The following is a 17040-nucleotide window of genomic DNA, read 5'->3' as shown; positions in this document are numbered from 1 at the left end:
TAGGGTAGCGTTTGTATGTATAAGAAGACCAGCATAACTCATGAATGCCTGGATGGTTTGTCTTGATATTTGGTATGTTGGTAGGTCTTGGTGAGACCTGAAAATGATTAGATTTTGGGCCCCCTAGCGGCTTGTTATAGTACTGCAGCGTAAATTCCTGTTTTGATATCTCATGTTTTGGATATGCTATGGAACCGACTTTTGAGTGGTAGATAGCTCTTTGGAAAGAGAGTAAAAGGTATCGGTTTGGACACCCAAGCGGCATTTTCTGGGACTGCAGGAGCAGGTTTTGCTTCAGACTGTGAAAGGGAATAACTTAAGAAGGGCTGGATGGATGCTTATGATTTTTGCTAAGTGGATAGCTTGAGTGATGATTTATATGATTTAATACTTATTATGCAAATCAGTATCTAATTTTCATAACTAATGATGAAAATTGATACATCCTCCAAATTCCATGATAGGACTCTCAAACATGTGACATGACCGAGGAAGAGAGAAATAGTAATTAATATCAACTATGCAAATGAAGACCTCTAAAACTTACGTGGTGCTTTGTTTGATTGGATGATAATGATGCAAATCAGATTCTAATTTGCATAATTAATGAGGCAATTTAAAAACCTGCTGTGCTCCATGATATGACTAATCAAATATGCGAATTTGTAACTTTGGAAGGAAGGAATGTTGATAGATAGAAAATATGCAAATGTAGACTATTTTGTATAATTAATGTTCAACTACTATAATTCCATACTAATTAATGACGGCAATTTCATACTTATGGCATTTGGAAGTAGTATGAATGTGAACACCATTGAATCAAATTATGCTAATAAGGAGCTTATTTGCATAATTGATGATAAATGTTAGCATAATCTTCTTTGTTCAGCTCATAGTCATACTTTGGACAACTTATGTTATTTGGGTGAAGACGACCAACTGGTATGATTCATAATTGATGACTCCCAATACGTCAGTCATAAAGGTTTAAGATCATTTGGCGAAGGTATGAGGTCGTAGAACTCTTGTTATGATTTGATATGTAACGTTAGGTAAGCAAATAACATGCTAAGGATTTTGTAGGTATGCAAACGACATACTAAATGTTATGTTGGGATACAAATATCGCCTAGGATATTTATTTATGCAAATGAAAAGCTAAGGATATGTAGGTATGCAAATGAACTGCTAATGTTATGTAGGCATGCAACTATTGCTTAGGATATTTAGGTATGCAAATGACATGCTAATGTTATGTAGGTGCACAAATGGCATGCTAACGATATGTAGGTATGCAAAAGTCGAAAACACTTGATTTTGTACGACACATACACGACTGTAGTAAGGTTAACGTTGTTCTGGTATTTACTTACGAATTTCACTGCGGTTTGTGTGATCAAAAGATCTTGCGATGACAAAATACTATATATGTAATACAGTATGTAAAGCTATCGAATACTAGCCTGTTCAAAAGTCAAACGATATTGTGTCGTTGTTTTCACAAGTGAATTACCAACAGAAAAGTTGAGTTTTTTTCAAAACTACCTATATCAGTTGACGAATTTATGTTTTTTTTTGGTGCAAACTGTGTCTAAGGAGTGTTGTCATGCGAAACTCCCCCTCCCTACATTGGAAAACCTTAGCCCATGTTAAAAATTGCGAATTAGCACCCCCCCCCCCAAAAAAAAAACGTTTCATAGCCCATGCGCTCCACTTCTGCTGCCCATTGAGGTTTTCAGGAGTTCCACTAGGAGCGCTATTTCAACAAACGGACACTGAAACGCCCCTTACTACTAGTGACCGTTCACCAACCTTTGACCTTACTACCTGCAACGGTACCTTTATTCAGTAGCGTTACTACACTGCAGAATCATGTCGGATTTCATAGTAAACTTTTGCTTTGACGTTCTGGAAGACTCTCGCTTACCGGTCGTTGTCTGTACCACGTTGGTTGGCGTCCTGACCCTCTATGTAGGGCATAAGGTGTACAAAAGGCAACAGTTTAAACGAAAAGTGCGTAGAAAGAATGAAGAAAGACAGAAGGCTCTTCAAGACGTGCTGAGGTCCTTACATACTGATGATAAGGTAAGAAAGTCTTCCCTGTCACGATAAATGATAGCAAACAAATGGTACGGTCTGGTCGACACAGTTTAAAGATCGATTATTATCGTGTTTTTACCTTCGCCAAGAAGGTTATGCAGAGGGTACCGTTTGTATGTATATATGTATGTATGCATGTTTGTTTGTATGTAAAAGACCAGAATAACCAAAGAACGCCTGGATGGATTGTCTTGATATTTTGTAGGTGGGTAGGTCTTGGTGAGACCTAAAAATGATTAGATGTTGGACCCTCTAGCGGCTTGTTACGGTACTGTAGCGGAACTTCCTGTTTTGATATCTCATGTTCTGGACATGCTATGGTACTGTTTTTTGAGTGGTGGATAGCTCTTTGAACAGAGCGTAAGTGCTATAGGTTTTTATTATTGTATTGTGTTTTGAACATTTTAAGATAGTGTTTTCGTTTGGCAATTTGCCATGCTTTGCAACAGATCATAGAGTAGAAATCATTCGGGAAAATGTCCAGACTATGCATGAGGTACAAAATAACTAGTACACTGGTGGACGTACCCACTACATAAAAAAGTTCAGAAAAAAGAAAACCAGAAATAGACATGCCTTCACGTACTGGAGTTATCAACCAAGAATTGATTTGTTCCAAAATTCATTTTCCCTAGAACTATCGTACAGTGAAACTCGTTGCACCTGTAGGAGCATCCTATTTTAACATGCCGTATATCTATAAGGTCTGTAAAATTTATCTTTGTGGAAAAGACGATGCTATGGGTGGGGTTTTATCACGTTAGGATTGCTATCTCTCGTGGCAGCCATTGTAGTGCTGTTTGTCGTTTTAGAGGAAGAACTCTGGCGACGATAAGCAAACATTCAGAATTAAAATGACAAACGTTGTTTTAACAAGGGGTCCAAAGTCCAAGCAGGTACGTCTAGGATTGGACACTGATGATAGTAGTTTATCAAAGGTTTTCCTGTGTTTATACTTCATGATTATGTGGTATACATAGTTAGGTTGAGGACAAAGTACGTACACAGACTGTAAGATTTGATTTTACTATTTTCGATAAGTGCCACGTGATCTTTATCGTAAACAAAAGGTGTGATTCTCCTCAAACACGACATCTCCATTTAACGTCCCATCCGAGGGACGTCTCCAACCAAAGTTAGGTACTTATTTTCGCCAGAGTGAAGTGAGGAAAGTCATTATAGTACCCAGCTTCCCCAAGGACATAACATCGGAGCATGTCAATGGATCGAACCCAGGATTTATTGGTTCTGGGCTAAACAAACTAACCATTACGCCGCAAAATGCCAACATCGCCAGGAGATTATTTTTTTTAAATCTACAGTAAATTATCTTGTGTGCAATCTAGTGTGTGCATCAGGCAGGTACAAAGTACAGTATCTGCGCACCGCTCTGTTTACGTTTGTTGTTACAGGTTTGCGTAGTAAAACCTTTGTTGGATCCGTTGGCCTGTAGGTGGCCGCCATCTTGAATTGTGACATCACAGGAGGGCCATACCATTTGTTAGGAGGGGCGTTTGTCGTGGTCGCTAGCGTTCTCTCTATTTTTAACAATTCGGCACACAACTATCACGCATCCAACTCAAATAAACAAAAATTAAAAAAGAATATCCCGTAATCTCTAGATTAACATAGCAAACCTGAAGTATATGTAGCACAAATACTAAACTCTAGTTTCATTTTCTAACACATAGGAAGTAGAGGCCAAAAGGAAGGAGATCCTTTCCCTGACTTTGCCTCAACTCAGCCAGCAACTGAAAGATGGACAGCTGTCAGCTGTGCAGGTGCTACAGGCGTACCAGGAGAAGGTAAGAAGTGACTTTGCATATCAAGTCTGTTAAGGAATTGAACTGCGCTTGTGCAGCGAGATGCATTGTTGGTAAGATGTCAAAGTTGAAGGACCCTGAGGCATACGCAAACACGTCGGAACATGTAACTTACTGTATAATGCATGGTCTAGAACTGTTCACAAGTTTCAATGCCTTCACCTTTAACATAACATATCACCCGCAATACACCTTGTTGCGCATGCGCAGTTTAACCGTGAACATACTTATAGAGCGTTTTCACTCATTTTCCAGATCAATGGTGTGACAGGTGTTGACTACATTGTTGATATCCTTGAGAAGATATCTAGCTTTCAGAAAACTATTGAGCAGGCGAAAATGCAAAGAGCTTTCCAATCCAAATATACATCATATATCTTGAAAGACATTGCGTTTTTGTGACTCAACAAAACGTTGAACACTTACTACAATAGTTTCAAAAGACCATTGCGTCAGTGTCTCCCTGATCTGTGTGTTTTCTCATTTACGACGGTAACAGGTAATTCCTTCCTCTTTGCAGGCCATTGCAGTCCACGGTGACCTGAACTGCGTTACGGAACCCATCCCGGACGCTCTTGTATGTATGAACAGCAAAGATACATAGCAGTCAAATATGTACAAGTGACAATCTCTACATAAGGACCACCTGGCCAATGTGGCCACTTTTTTCGCGGTTCTTTATTTTGATTATTCCCATAGACACAGAATCAATTATCCTGTCTGTTGTGACCACCTGTCTTGACACAGACCAGCTTTTCTCTGTCCCAGGTTGTCTCCTTGTCAATGAGCGGTTTTAAATGTATTTTAACATTAAGCATGAAGTCTTATTGTTTATCAAAGAACTATGAATACCATACGATGCATTACTATTGACATTTCATCCCCTTGACACGGGAAAAGTTTTAACGTTACTTTTTACAATATCAATGATAACTTAATTTCAAATCCCTGCCCGAGGGTAGCTAAAAGTTTGATGACTTAAGTAGGACGACTGTTTTTTTCCTGATTGGTAAGATATGAAAAAAATCGGGATATTTCGGAAATTTATAGCAACGTTAACATTTCCAATCCAAATATACATCATATATCTTGAAAGTTTAGAAGAAAACTTAATACAATAGTCTCAAAAGACAATTGCGTCAGTGTCTCCCTGATTAACGGTAGGTAACATTATAACATTCCCTATGCCTTTTATTCTTAGCTTTATATCGACTGCTGATGCTTTGAGTCTTAGCATGGAGAGTAGGGCCTTAAAATGCTATCTAAATATATTTCCAGGTAAGGGCTAAGGAGTTGGACCGCGCGGGTCAAAGGTCGGGACTACTATATGGTGTACCCGTGTCAATCAAAGACAACATCAACATCAAGGTATCGTGTTACTTGTACGCTTCTTTAATTAGTAACTGATTTAAAAGAAAAGCATGCATTTGTGTGTGTGTGTTTGAAACATTTAGATCTAACAAAAAGAAATGGAATGTTGCGTCTCTTTGAAACACATCATGCAAATGGTACTAAATATGTAGGTTTATGATTTCAACTGCGCATGCGCAGCGAAATGCATTTTGGGTAGTATTTCAAAGGTGAAGGCCCCGGCTGAGACATAAACAAAGCACGTCTGGACATCTATCAAGTATCGTCTGCACATGAACTGTTCACTGGTTAGCGGCCTATACGTTTGACATTGCACTGCGCATGCCCACTTGGAACTTTGAACCCCCTTATTAACATATTTATCTATTTATTTATCTACATTTATTCTGCGTGAATATTAAATATGTAAAGAAAGAAACGCAAGGGTGACGGCAGAACTCGCATCTGTTGTCTATGTACACACTTTTCGATCTGAAGTTACAATCTAATGTTTCGACACAAATTTAAACACATTGCTACTACATGTGATTTGCTACCTAGCTCATACCCAAGTCCATATAGGTTTGACATGATTAAAACTTTCCACAGGGAATGGCAAGTACTCTAGGTCTAGTCAAGTTTCTTGAAAACTACGCACAGGAAGATTCCGTTATCGTCCAAGTGCTGAGGAAACAAGGAGCCGTGCCGTTTGTGAAAACCAACGTGCCACAGACGATGCTAGAGTAGGTTTACAGTTTTCGTTACAGATTTAAGCTACGGAATGCTCTGTATACCGACGTTAACGTCGCTATGTGGTATAATCTGTTCTGGTCCATAAAGGCACTGATCTGTTTTGTTTCACTAATTCTGTTATATTTTGTAAATTTACAAAAGCTTTGAATATTTCAAAGAGGTAACGTTATGTGATCTTCGAATTTTTGATAGTACTGGCTGCAGCAACCCGTTGTTCGGTAAGACGTTGAACCCACATGACCCCACACGAAGTCCTGGTGGGTCGTCAGGTGGAGAAGCTGCGCTGATTGGTGGAGGAGGGTCTATCCTTGGTATCGGAAACGACATAGCCGGCAGTATCCGCATTCCCGCGCACTTCTGCGGAATCTGCGGCTTCAAACCTTCTGCTAATAGGCTGAGGTAAGTCAACACTTATCAACGTATGAATCTGCGGTTTTAAACCTAACGTTTATGAGGTAAGACGACTCGTGTACACATCTGAGATATCTTAAGCTTTTCACCCATTTTCAAAAGTTTTTTTTAGCCAGCACTAACTTTGCAGTTGCAGATATTCTGATGTAGTTCAGAATCTATTCTTTAGCTTTTACTGTTACAACTGGCATAACTCGTGTTTGATATTTTTCGTCCCGTCGATTTCAATGAGGTTCAAACAATTTCAATGGCAATTTGAAAAACATTAATTATACCTTTTATTATACGTAGTACCGATATCAGACATTATCTGGTGAATTTCAAATGTTAATGTATGACATATTGTACTTAGAGCAAATAATCGGTGATAGGAGACTCATGATATATTGACCAAGCATTTTTTTCCAACTCAGCACACGGGGGTACTTCAACTGTTCTCCGGGCATACAAGGTGGTGAGTTGACATCCTTAGCTTTTGTCGTAATAACAAACATACTAGATTTGTAGAAAATACACAATATGTAATGCTTCGGTCCCAATTGGAATAAGTGTGGCGATTAAAAATTATTGCCATAGCGAAGGTGTCTGGGTTGATCTTACTTCACTGTAAAGAAAGTACCAACATAGCACTCTTTTGTTATGACATGATAATATTTGTTAATGAAGCACTAAGTCATTTGGGCGTCTGCCAAGCCAGTCTGAAGATTTGGTGTCCACAGAGGTTTTGGAGGGGGGCATGGTGTTCAACAAGTTCTTGTGATAATAGATCAACTTGGGTGGGTTGAAAACCCTTTTCGAACAAAACACTAGATTCCGTGTAACTCCCTGACACGCTCCCAATAAATCGGACACCACGTAAGTAGGTCATCTGTCATTGACCTGCGTGCAGAATGCCAGACCTTTCTAACAAGGTATAGAGTGACAGGCAGGTCCACAGACGGATTCCTGTAAAAATTCTGGGAATTCTTGCCGGAATGCCAGACCTTACTAACAAGGTATAGAATGTCAGGTAGCGTCCACGGACAGATTCCTGTAAAATTCTGGGAATTCCTGTGAAACGGGCCTAAAATATTCTATTAAGCTCGCTCCTGAAGCATCGCTCAAAAGGGGCCCCACCAGGTAGTTCACGGGCTGTTTTTTTTTCACTTTCGGGCGTGATTCTTACGCGGCCCCGTGGGACACCCTGCGGCTGCCGGGCTATTTTTATCCCGGCATTAAAATCAATGCGGGACCCGGTAACAAATAGACGCCATAAGGCAATAGTGCGAGCACTGGGAGAGATGTAGTATGCTATAGGTGTTAAATTTCAGAAATTGGATTATGGTTGTTACAGCCTTAATAGATGCCTGTTTGTAGTTCTATCTGTAACCGTCCCTGTGCCTTGCAGTGATTTCGACGTGTGGCCCGATGGCCCGAGACGTGGACAGCCTGGTGCTGGTGATGAAGGCTCTCCTGGTACCCGACATGTTCCAACTGGACCCTCTGGTACCGCCGATACCATTCAGACACGAGGTAAGAAAACAACCATACAGATGCGTTTATCGCACTTATATTTACAGATAGATACTTAAATGTAGCTCCTGACCAAAGGTTTTGCCCATTCTGCCCAAATCGAATTGAAGATGAGTTTTACTTTATTATGGAATGCTCTAAATATGATGCCCTACGTGATGAGTTATTCACCTTTCGCAATTCAAGTACTTCAGATTTTAAGACACTCAATGCCACAGATAGATTTGACTATATATTTAGATGCAACAATTCATACAGTGTTGAAATAGGCAAATAGATAAAAGATTGTTTTGTTATTAGAAAAAATAATGATATTCAGAATTAGCTAAACTTGAATCATGTAAAACCTAAGATAGTCCTTTTTTGTAGTGAATAGTTTTATGCCATACTTATGTCTTGTTCTATGTTTACTGTTGTTGCCATAGTTTGTACCTGCTATATAGTCGCGCAATAAAGTTCTTCTATTTTGTACTATGCACTGTTTACAGACCAATGTAAAAGTTAGCCTGGAATCCAGCCTTCTTAGCTTTGGCGCGCTCTCAAAAAGCGGCTATCGGGCGTTGGGAGCGGGCCGAAGCTTACAAGGCTAGACTCCAGGCTAGTAAAATGTCGCATCCGTAAGCGTAATAATTTAAAGGTACCCTAAGCGATTTTAGGGGGTAACATTGGAAGTATTCTAGATAAGGCAATCTGTATGCAATTGACATTTACTTTACCATATTAGCATAATTGCATCATTATTTCATACTTTGGGCGTTTAAATAGAGCGAAGAAAAAAGGAACATTTCATTTATGGGTACCACCCAAGAATCAGCTAAGAATCCAGTTATAACCATTTTCTGTCGACAATTTTTTCGGTAACCGGCGTAACGTCATAATGTCCAAGGACATTGAGCCATGACCGCGTGGTTAATTCTCCGGAAGTGTTCGGGATCAACCGGTCAGAATCGGGCACGTTCGGAAGATTTGAAATAATGGCTGCCATCAAAGTGCTCAGATTTTCAATAAGCTAAGTTTCCACCACACAACGACTTCGCATCATTGCTACATGGTGGTCGATATATGCAATGGGACAGTGTTTTCTTAATTAACTATGGATAGACTCACTAGAAAATTGATTTTGAAAATATGACTTCAAACGCCCTAATAATGCTAAGGTTGCCTTTAAGTGTGGCATGTCAACATGCTTTCGACATATCATGTAAGAAACTCGACTATCATTTCCGTTTCTATAGCCCTTGTACCATACAAATCGAATAGCCTTACAGCAGTTGATACACTGGTAATATGTAGCTTGAGATCTCACAAATGCTTGGCAATCCTTACCTTTTCTTTTATTTGTACTCCATTAAGATATACGAGTCGAAGAAGCCTTTGAAGATCGGCTACTTTTTAGACTGGGAACTGAAACTGGCAACACCGGCTATAACAAGGGCGGTGGAGATCACCAAAGAGGCGCTGGAGAAAGCTGGACATAAAGTAGGATGATAGAAAATTTGCATTCATTGATGAGATCCAGTTGCACTGCACTCATTGTAGCTGCCTCTTATCGAACATTGTAGCATGGAGTAGTCCAGTGGCTGGGAAACTGCATGTCTCCTGAGTTATGCTTCGGTCCCACGTCCGATCCGGGGCCCGGCCGGGCAGTTTTTTGGAACGAAGGATATGATATAAAAGACGACAAAAGACACAAAACGTAAAACGCTTACTCCTAAAATTGTGTATTTTCTTGATATGCACTTTTCTATTTTTTGCAAAGAGCCCACCCGGGCCCCGGATTAGAAATGGGACCAAAGCATAACTTGAGTTCCAGAGTTCAAATCCCGACTGCTGTGGCTCAACTGACATGCCCGCTAAAGCCCCCGTCACAAATCAAGAAATTAGCTCGGCCGACTTGTCGGCGAGCTCCAAATGGCGATTTTCGGGCGAAGTACGACCGACGTCCTGTCGATTCTACGGGCTTCGGGCGAATTTTCGGAGCTCGGCCGACGTTCGCGTGTCACTGGAAGCTGCGCTTAAATTCAGCGAGGCCTCGGCGACGATTTTGGAACTCGCACAGCTCGTCAACAGTTTGCCCGTAGCTCGCCCGAGCAACGCACAACGCTCGGCCAATATTCGGGCGGGCATCCGACGATTTTAGACCCGATTTTTGGTCGGTCGGAGGTCGCCCGAACTCTTCGGCCTCGTGCGAGCCTCGCACGGGCCTTGTACAATAATCGGACGACCGTCGTCAGTGTTCCGGCCGAGTCATGAAAAGTAAAGCGTGCTTCGGGCGAGCGTTGTGCAGGTGTTGATGGGAGCTTGGACGGGCCTCGGCCGAACTCCTTGTTGTTTATAGATAAAAGGAAACGACAGTTTGGTTTATAACATAAGATGATAAATGATACTGCAATATTAACTAATACTACTTTCAACTTGTCGAAGAATGCTGCCAAACTTTTCTAATGAAAGACAATTCAATGCAAAGTTAAATTTTCATTCAAAAAAAAAATTACAAATAAAATGTTGACACCGAAGACAATGCTTCTTGTTTCCATTTTGGTATTGGTTTGGATGTTTCAATTTGTATATTAATGAACTGGGGCTTGACTTTTGAGCTTTGACTTCACTTCCTGCGTTTTTTCTCCACAAAATGACTAGTTGAACGTCCACTGAGTCATTATAGATCTATGTTTGTCTGCCGAGGCACGCCCAGGCGTCGGCAGGGCGTCGATAGGCTTGTCAACGGTCGGTCGAAGCTCGGACGGCGTTCGCCCGAGCTTCGGTCGATTTCTATTTGGTGAAAATTTTTGGATCGGGGTTAAACGACTGATCTGTTGACTTTGTGGCTCCTGCACTTGTATTTTGATTGGTCTATAACAAAATTCCTCTTTATGTGATTATTTTCAGTGTGCCCACCTACTTCACTTGTGCCCTACAGATTTGCCACAACTCAGAAAGTAAAGTTGGTCCAAATTTGAGATTGTTACCAGGCCATTTGATTCTGACTTCGTCCGTGTCCAAGAGATGGTACCGTCTTATGTGGGATTTATGATTATTAGCGTTCGACGGACGTCGCCCGAGCTCTGTTCAATTTGTGACGGGGCAGGTTTTCAGTGAAAAATACGGTCGACGCTCGGGCGAATTTGAAATTCGGCGAGCTTCCGGCGATCTACAAAATCGGCCGATGCTCGCATGAATTGTGACGCCGGCTTAAAGGAAACGGTTTTCGTACTTAGGGCGGGATATTAAGTCGTGGTCCACTGTCCATTGCTCTTGTCGACGAGTGCTAGGGAATTTCCTACTTACCAATACCTAACTTACTTGCAAATACTGTACATCTGTCTTTCCTGTTACAAAGAGTGGAAGATTAGCTCTTCAATGAGCTAAAACTGGATCTAGATGACTTTGACTTTACTTTCTTCCCCTAAATCAGTTTCGTCATGTTTTTTACAGCTTGTGCCATTCCAACCTCCTAAAAGTGACCACGCCTTCCATGACATGATTTCAAAATTGGTACTGGCTGATGGTGGAAAAACCATCCGAAACCGCATGTGGGTAGAGTATTTTTAAACATTTAGCATTGAACTTGATACATATCCATAGATGACATCATTGATTTTCAAAACGTGCATATTGTGCTGTTTCCTTGCATTGAAATGAAATTTTATATTACTTGGACGTTCTTCTGTGGAAGCAGAATTACTTTTGAATCAGGATTTAACTATGATTTACAACACAATTTGAAAATTGGAATCTTTAATTGAAGGGAGCCGGTTTTTGTTACGGAATGATAGACAGGGGACACCATAAACGAATGCTCCACTGCTCATCAAGTCACGTGTTCTATTTGCATAAATTGTTTTTCTTGTTGCTTTACTTACACTGTAATTAAGGTAGGTAAAGCAAGCGTAAAACGTAGACTTGAATTTGAAATATTGTCAGGATAGGATAAACTATAATGTTATACTGATATGTTGTAATATGTTTGAGAATTCTTGCCATACTTTGTACCGTGTACAATTGTCGTGAAATATAAAGCTCTTCTATGTTTCGCAAAAAAACACCTTAGGTCTGGTGAAATTGTGGACCCACGTCTCAGACTAGGCTTGCCCTTCCTAACGATGTCATACTTCTGGCGAAAAGTCGTTGGAGTCTTATTGAAACCAATCGTGAGTAGAATTATGAAGACTACATGATATACATACGCCCCAAAACAGTAACTCAAGCAACTGTAATTTTGAGAAAAATTTATTTCTTTTAAAAATGTACCCAGTTGCTGTAGTATCTGTTTCATTGGCCTCATCTTAATACCTGGATGTCTAACCTTCATCAACGTATAGTATAATACTTTGCAACATTATCATCTTAGCTTAAAAGACTGATTATAGATCAATGACACATGATTTAGTTCCAATATGGTTTCGTATAATGCGTTTGATGTCTGTTCAATCTAGGTAGCTGGCACTTTGAAATGGAATTGGTATTTCTCATTTGTATGATCATTATTGTTTGTCTTGTTAAAATATTGTTGTTTTTTCTATTCATTTATCATTTCCTTTATGACATTGCAGTCACCCAGGATGTCAAGGATACAATCTCACCGTCTGCTTCGGTAAGATCAAAAGAAAAATAATGACGTTTTAAAAATGAGCATCAGTTTAGACATGGTAACATAAAACAAGCCTTGCATCCACCCCTATTTTCTCTCCAGTTTGCTCCAACGGTTGCTTCTTCTCCGGAAGAAGCATGTAGCTACCAACCTACAAGCTGGACGCTAGAAATGTGTTTCGCAACCAAATATCTACATCTACATTTCGATACCCCAAATAGCCCCTTCAGGGGCAAAGTGGGGGGGGGGGGAGTTGAGGTCCTGGGCTAAGGCGGGCAGGCCTCCAGCCTGGCACGGAACGACTCAACGGTGGGAGCCGTCGCAACCGTGCCAGGCAGGGTATTCCACTGTAATATAGCATTTATGAGATTTCCTGACCGTTTGCTAGATATGTGGTCATCGATTAAAACCATGCTAAAATTATGTATGCCGTAACTATAGGTCTATGTCATAACATCTTGTTGACAACAAATTGACAGGTCTATCATTTTTCTTTCAGGACCATATATGACCTGTGGCAAAGACTGGTGGAACGAGAGGTACAAAGGGAACTTAATTTCAGCAGAATGTCGTCCGTCTTGTTTCAATATGTAGTGCTCCTGGTAGATTGTCAGTGCGGATCCCTGCTTGTTTTTTTTTGGTGGTCACATCAACAGTTTGTAAGACACATGCACGACTAATTTTGTTTAATTTCTGATCTACTTCTTCATCATGTTGGATTATTGATCATATCAGCGAACCTTATCATGTTTAGTACCTTAAAATCCATTTTGTATTTGATTTGATTTTGATTTGATTTATTTGACTGTAAAAAGTACAGCCAGGGCTACCCAACTAGCCAAAGGCTATTACAAAGGGTTAGCATTTTGTATTTCCTAGTATCTATTCATTTATTACTATTTATGGTATAAGCTCAACTTTTTTTCTATCCTTAATTTTCCTTAGTTTTGAGTTATGTACAATTTATGATATAATTCCTATTGTCAAGTTTCGAGGGGAGGCCCCAAAAAAGCCACCTAGGCTTCTGCCCCCCCCCCCCTGCATGTTTTTGTTTTGTCCTGTATATCTTTGCTTTAAACACTTGCACATATGTGAATGAATAAACAATAAAGACTATCCCAAGAATGAGTTTTCTGCTATCGTATGACAATCGTAGGACGAATGCGCGGCTCCTACTTGGCTAATTCCTGTTAATGTTGTGAAATACAATACAGGAATACGTGCGGGAGTTCCTAGCCGCTTGGGAAGAAGCTGACATCGATGTCCTACTGTGCCCTGCCACTCCTATGCCTGCATTTACATACAAGGGAGCACCTTCCTTATATGGTATGTACTAGACTCATTAGACTCCAATTTTGCTTGGTATATGAGTTATCTTTTTGTAGTGTAGCACTGTGTCAAACAGTATATGAGACCGAGTGTAGAACTGTAGGAGGAGACCGAGAGAGGTCCCAGATGTAGTATGACCTAGAGGGTCTCATTCCTGTGTTAGGCTGTTCCATTGGAATCAACGTTGAGATACGCAACTTTATGACTAAAAATCTAGAAAAAAAAAATGGAGTCGTTTTACTTTCTGTTGGAAGCACACGTGTTCGTCATGCAGCAAAAAAAGATTCACCCAAAACTAACCGTGACAACGATATTTATCGCATTTCAAACTGCAAGTACCCACTATCCGCACGAGGCCGCTGTTGTACCGCCAGCGCCGACCGCAGCATTCATAGAAAAATGCGTATCGCTCGTATCCTATCGCTCGAATGACGAAACTTTCCCACCTAATCCCGACAGTTGTAAACAAGCTTTCATCTCAAATTCTTCTGAAATCAGGTCTGGCCGATAAAAGGCAATTTATGATCCACCTAAACACACGCCTCTCATGCCCGGTTATTGTTTTTGGACGGATTCTTTTGGAGTATACACGCGGAGCAACACAGGAATGAGACCAGAAACGAGGAGAGTCAAGATGTAGCGTTGCACGGTGGTATTGTTCCGTACCGTAGCCCGAGTAAGAGCCTAGATTAGCTTGATTACTCCCTTAATTTGTTTCAGTAGTATAATGCAAAAACTCCAACGTAAAAATTAGCACATCAAATATTTGACTGTCCTCCTGCATTCTTCCTCAGAATCCAAGTGCCCTGTCAGTGTCTTAGACCACGTGGTCTTATGGACATGTGACGTCAGCGATTGAGCAAAGCAGCCAAGAAGTTTATACCGCCCGCCGTCTCTGTTGAGTGATGTCGATGCCCTACTTAACCCCTCTTACGAAGTAGTCCTGTTCTATGTCTTACACGTTGACGTTGTCCCAAGAAACAGTATGTTTGTTTATGTGTCATTTAATGTTAATTTCCGTCATTTAATTATTTTTTTCACCCCTATTTGCTGCAAACAGAAACTGCAACATACACGTCTATCTTCAACCTCCTAAACTTTCCCGCCGGCGTGGTCCCCGTTACCATGGTAACGGAGGAGGACGACAGGCTGTTGGATGACTACATCGGATCCGACAACGACATATTTGACAGATATGTTCGGCAGGTAAGGCGCCAAACGTTACAACAACGTTCACGTGGGGTCGTGTGGCGCAACGCCAGAGCGTTCGACTCAGAAACAAGAGGTCCCGAGTTCGAATCCTGTCATGTCCCCTATCTTGTGCCCTTGGGAAAGGCACTTTACACGACTTTCCTTACTCCACCCAGGTGTAAATTGGTACCTGACTTCGGTTGGGGAAAGTCGTATTTCGGTCACCTGGTGGCGCCGAATGGCAGCCACCCAGACCCTTTCGACAGTTCCACAAACTGCAAGTGTGGATAAAATATTATATATGTTGTGTATTGTGTGAAACCTGTTATACCCTGCATCAATTCGGGTAATTGCCATTGCGGGTAGTTTCTGACCAATAAAAAAACATTATTACTATAACAGCATTCTTTGTCATTCTGACTTGCAAGCCTGGCCTTTTCTGAATGGAATTGATCAGCAATCATATGGAAAGTGCTCCATATTTGTGAAAAACATGACGACATGGTTAAAATTCAGTTTGATTTGGAGTATCTTATCTTTATGATAGACAAATGGCGGTACGGACTTTTGGCGACCTTTGACCCATGAATGTTATGACGTGTCCGAATCACGTGTTCAATGTTATCGGTTCTGTCATCCTGACGAAGAAAGAAAAAAAAACAGTAAATGAGCTGTAAGGTCTTTCTGTTGAGTTAAATTTTTATATTCGTGCAAATTAAATTTTTAACAGTTATAATTGAATTGTCCTTGTTAGGTTTCCAAAGGTGCAGTTGGCATGCCGGTTGCTGTGCAGTGTGTGGCGCTGCCGTGGCAGGAGGAGGCGTGTCTCAGGCTGATGAAGGAAGTGGAGGCTGGGTCTAAACTGTAGCCTTGATTTTCAATGCTAACTAAGATCAACATTCAGGGAAACAGCGTATCTATTCCTGTTTTTTTCTTTATTCTGATACATTTAGAGTGATTGTTTAAATTAAGCTTTGATATGAAGGTATGGTATAATTGTTACCACAGAAAATCTACTCCATAAATATATAGGACATATATTGGACAAAGGAATTATAGGTAGCAATGGGACAAGAAGACATTGCCATGACAACGTTATGGGGCACATGCGTACTGTATCTGGTCCGGTCCATGTTGTTATGATTATGACTCCTTACCTCATGCGTTACCCCTAGTGCTCAATTTTCCCAGTGATCCGAAATACGGCACATTGGGCAAGGTAAAATAATTTCCAAATACTAGTACCATGTATTGATGGCCACGTTATCGTGAGATTCTATTTACGTAGTAAAAGTTTAATTATGGTATCTATTATCTTGGCGAATATGAGATATACTTGTTAGTACCTGTTCTTTCAGTTGATTTATCAACTGGAAGGCGAAGGGCTATCACTAATGAGCGTCTACATTGAGTGTATACTATACGCCCTGGATAATGACAAAATTTTACTAAGCGTAATTTATATATTTATTCTTAGTTATGCTTATCATAATTCAAACCCACTTTACACAAAACGTGGGATATTTCTTCTTTTTTTTCAATATCTGCAAGAAGGCGATCCCAACAATGTAATGGATATAGAATCTTATAGTAGATTAAAACTTTGTTCTATATTCACTATTAATGTACTATAGCATGACAGATCATTACTGGAATTAATCGTTGTAATTAATCGTTGGAATTTAGCATTGATTAATGTTAATGTTTGATATAATTGTATGACTTGGTATTTATTGTCATGAACGAATAAAGATAATCAATAACAAAATACATAAACGTTTTGATAAGAGCTGCCTTCATTTTTTGTGATGGTTTAAGACAGTATGGACCACGACCACGTAGAGCTATAATAGATTAAGATTAATAAGAACAAATAGAGAATGAGTCTAATGATAATTTTGTGAGTGTAACGTTAAAATTTAACTGTCTAGCATATAGTAGTATGTTTCTTAGAAACTCCCCCAGATCTATAGTTAA

The 17040-nt window shown here is 40.3% G+C and overlaps 1 protein-coding gene across 1 annotated transcript; it reads left to right on the top strand.

Moving 5' to 3' along the window:
• Positions 1 to 1875: 1875 nt before the first annotated feature.
• Positions 1876 to 16839, top strand: LOC136444278 (vitamin D3 hydroxylase-associated protein-like). The gene is made up of 16 exons (XM_066441793.1): positions 1876 to 2088; positions 3795 to 3908; positions 4447 to 4503; positions 5205 to 5294; positions 5886 to 6019; positions 6222 to 6428; positions 6854 to 6894; positions 7828 to 7952; positions 9306 to 9431; positions 11388 to 11485; positions 12004 to 12103; positions 12506 to 12546; positions 13043 to 13082; positions 13758 to 13869; positions 14933 to 15078; positions 15818 to 16839. Exons 1-16 carry the CDS (start codon positions 1876 to 1878, stop codon positions 15929 to 15931), a joined length of 1758 nt encoding a protein of 585 aa, XP_066297890.1. The 3' UTR covers positions 15932 to 16839.
• Positions 16840 to 17040: the final 201 nt, after the last annotated feature.

The sequence above is a fragment of the Branchiostoma lanceolatum genome, chromosome 11 (assembly GCF_035083965.1).
Source record: "Branchiostoma lanceolatum isolate klBraLanc5 chromosome 11, klBraLanc5.hap2, whole genome shotgun sequence".
Classification (NCBI taxonomy): Eukaryota; Metazoa; Chordata; class Leptocardii; order Amphioxiformes; family Branchiostomatidae; genus Branchiostoma; species Branchiostoma lanceolatum.
The sequence above is the reverse complement of the archived record's forward strand: the minus strand, read 5'-3'. Positions and strand labels throughout refer to the sequence as shown.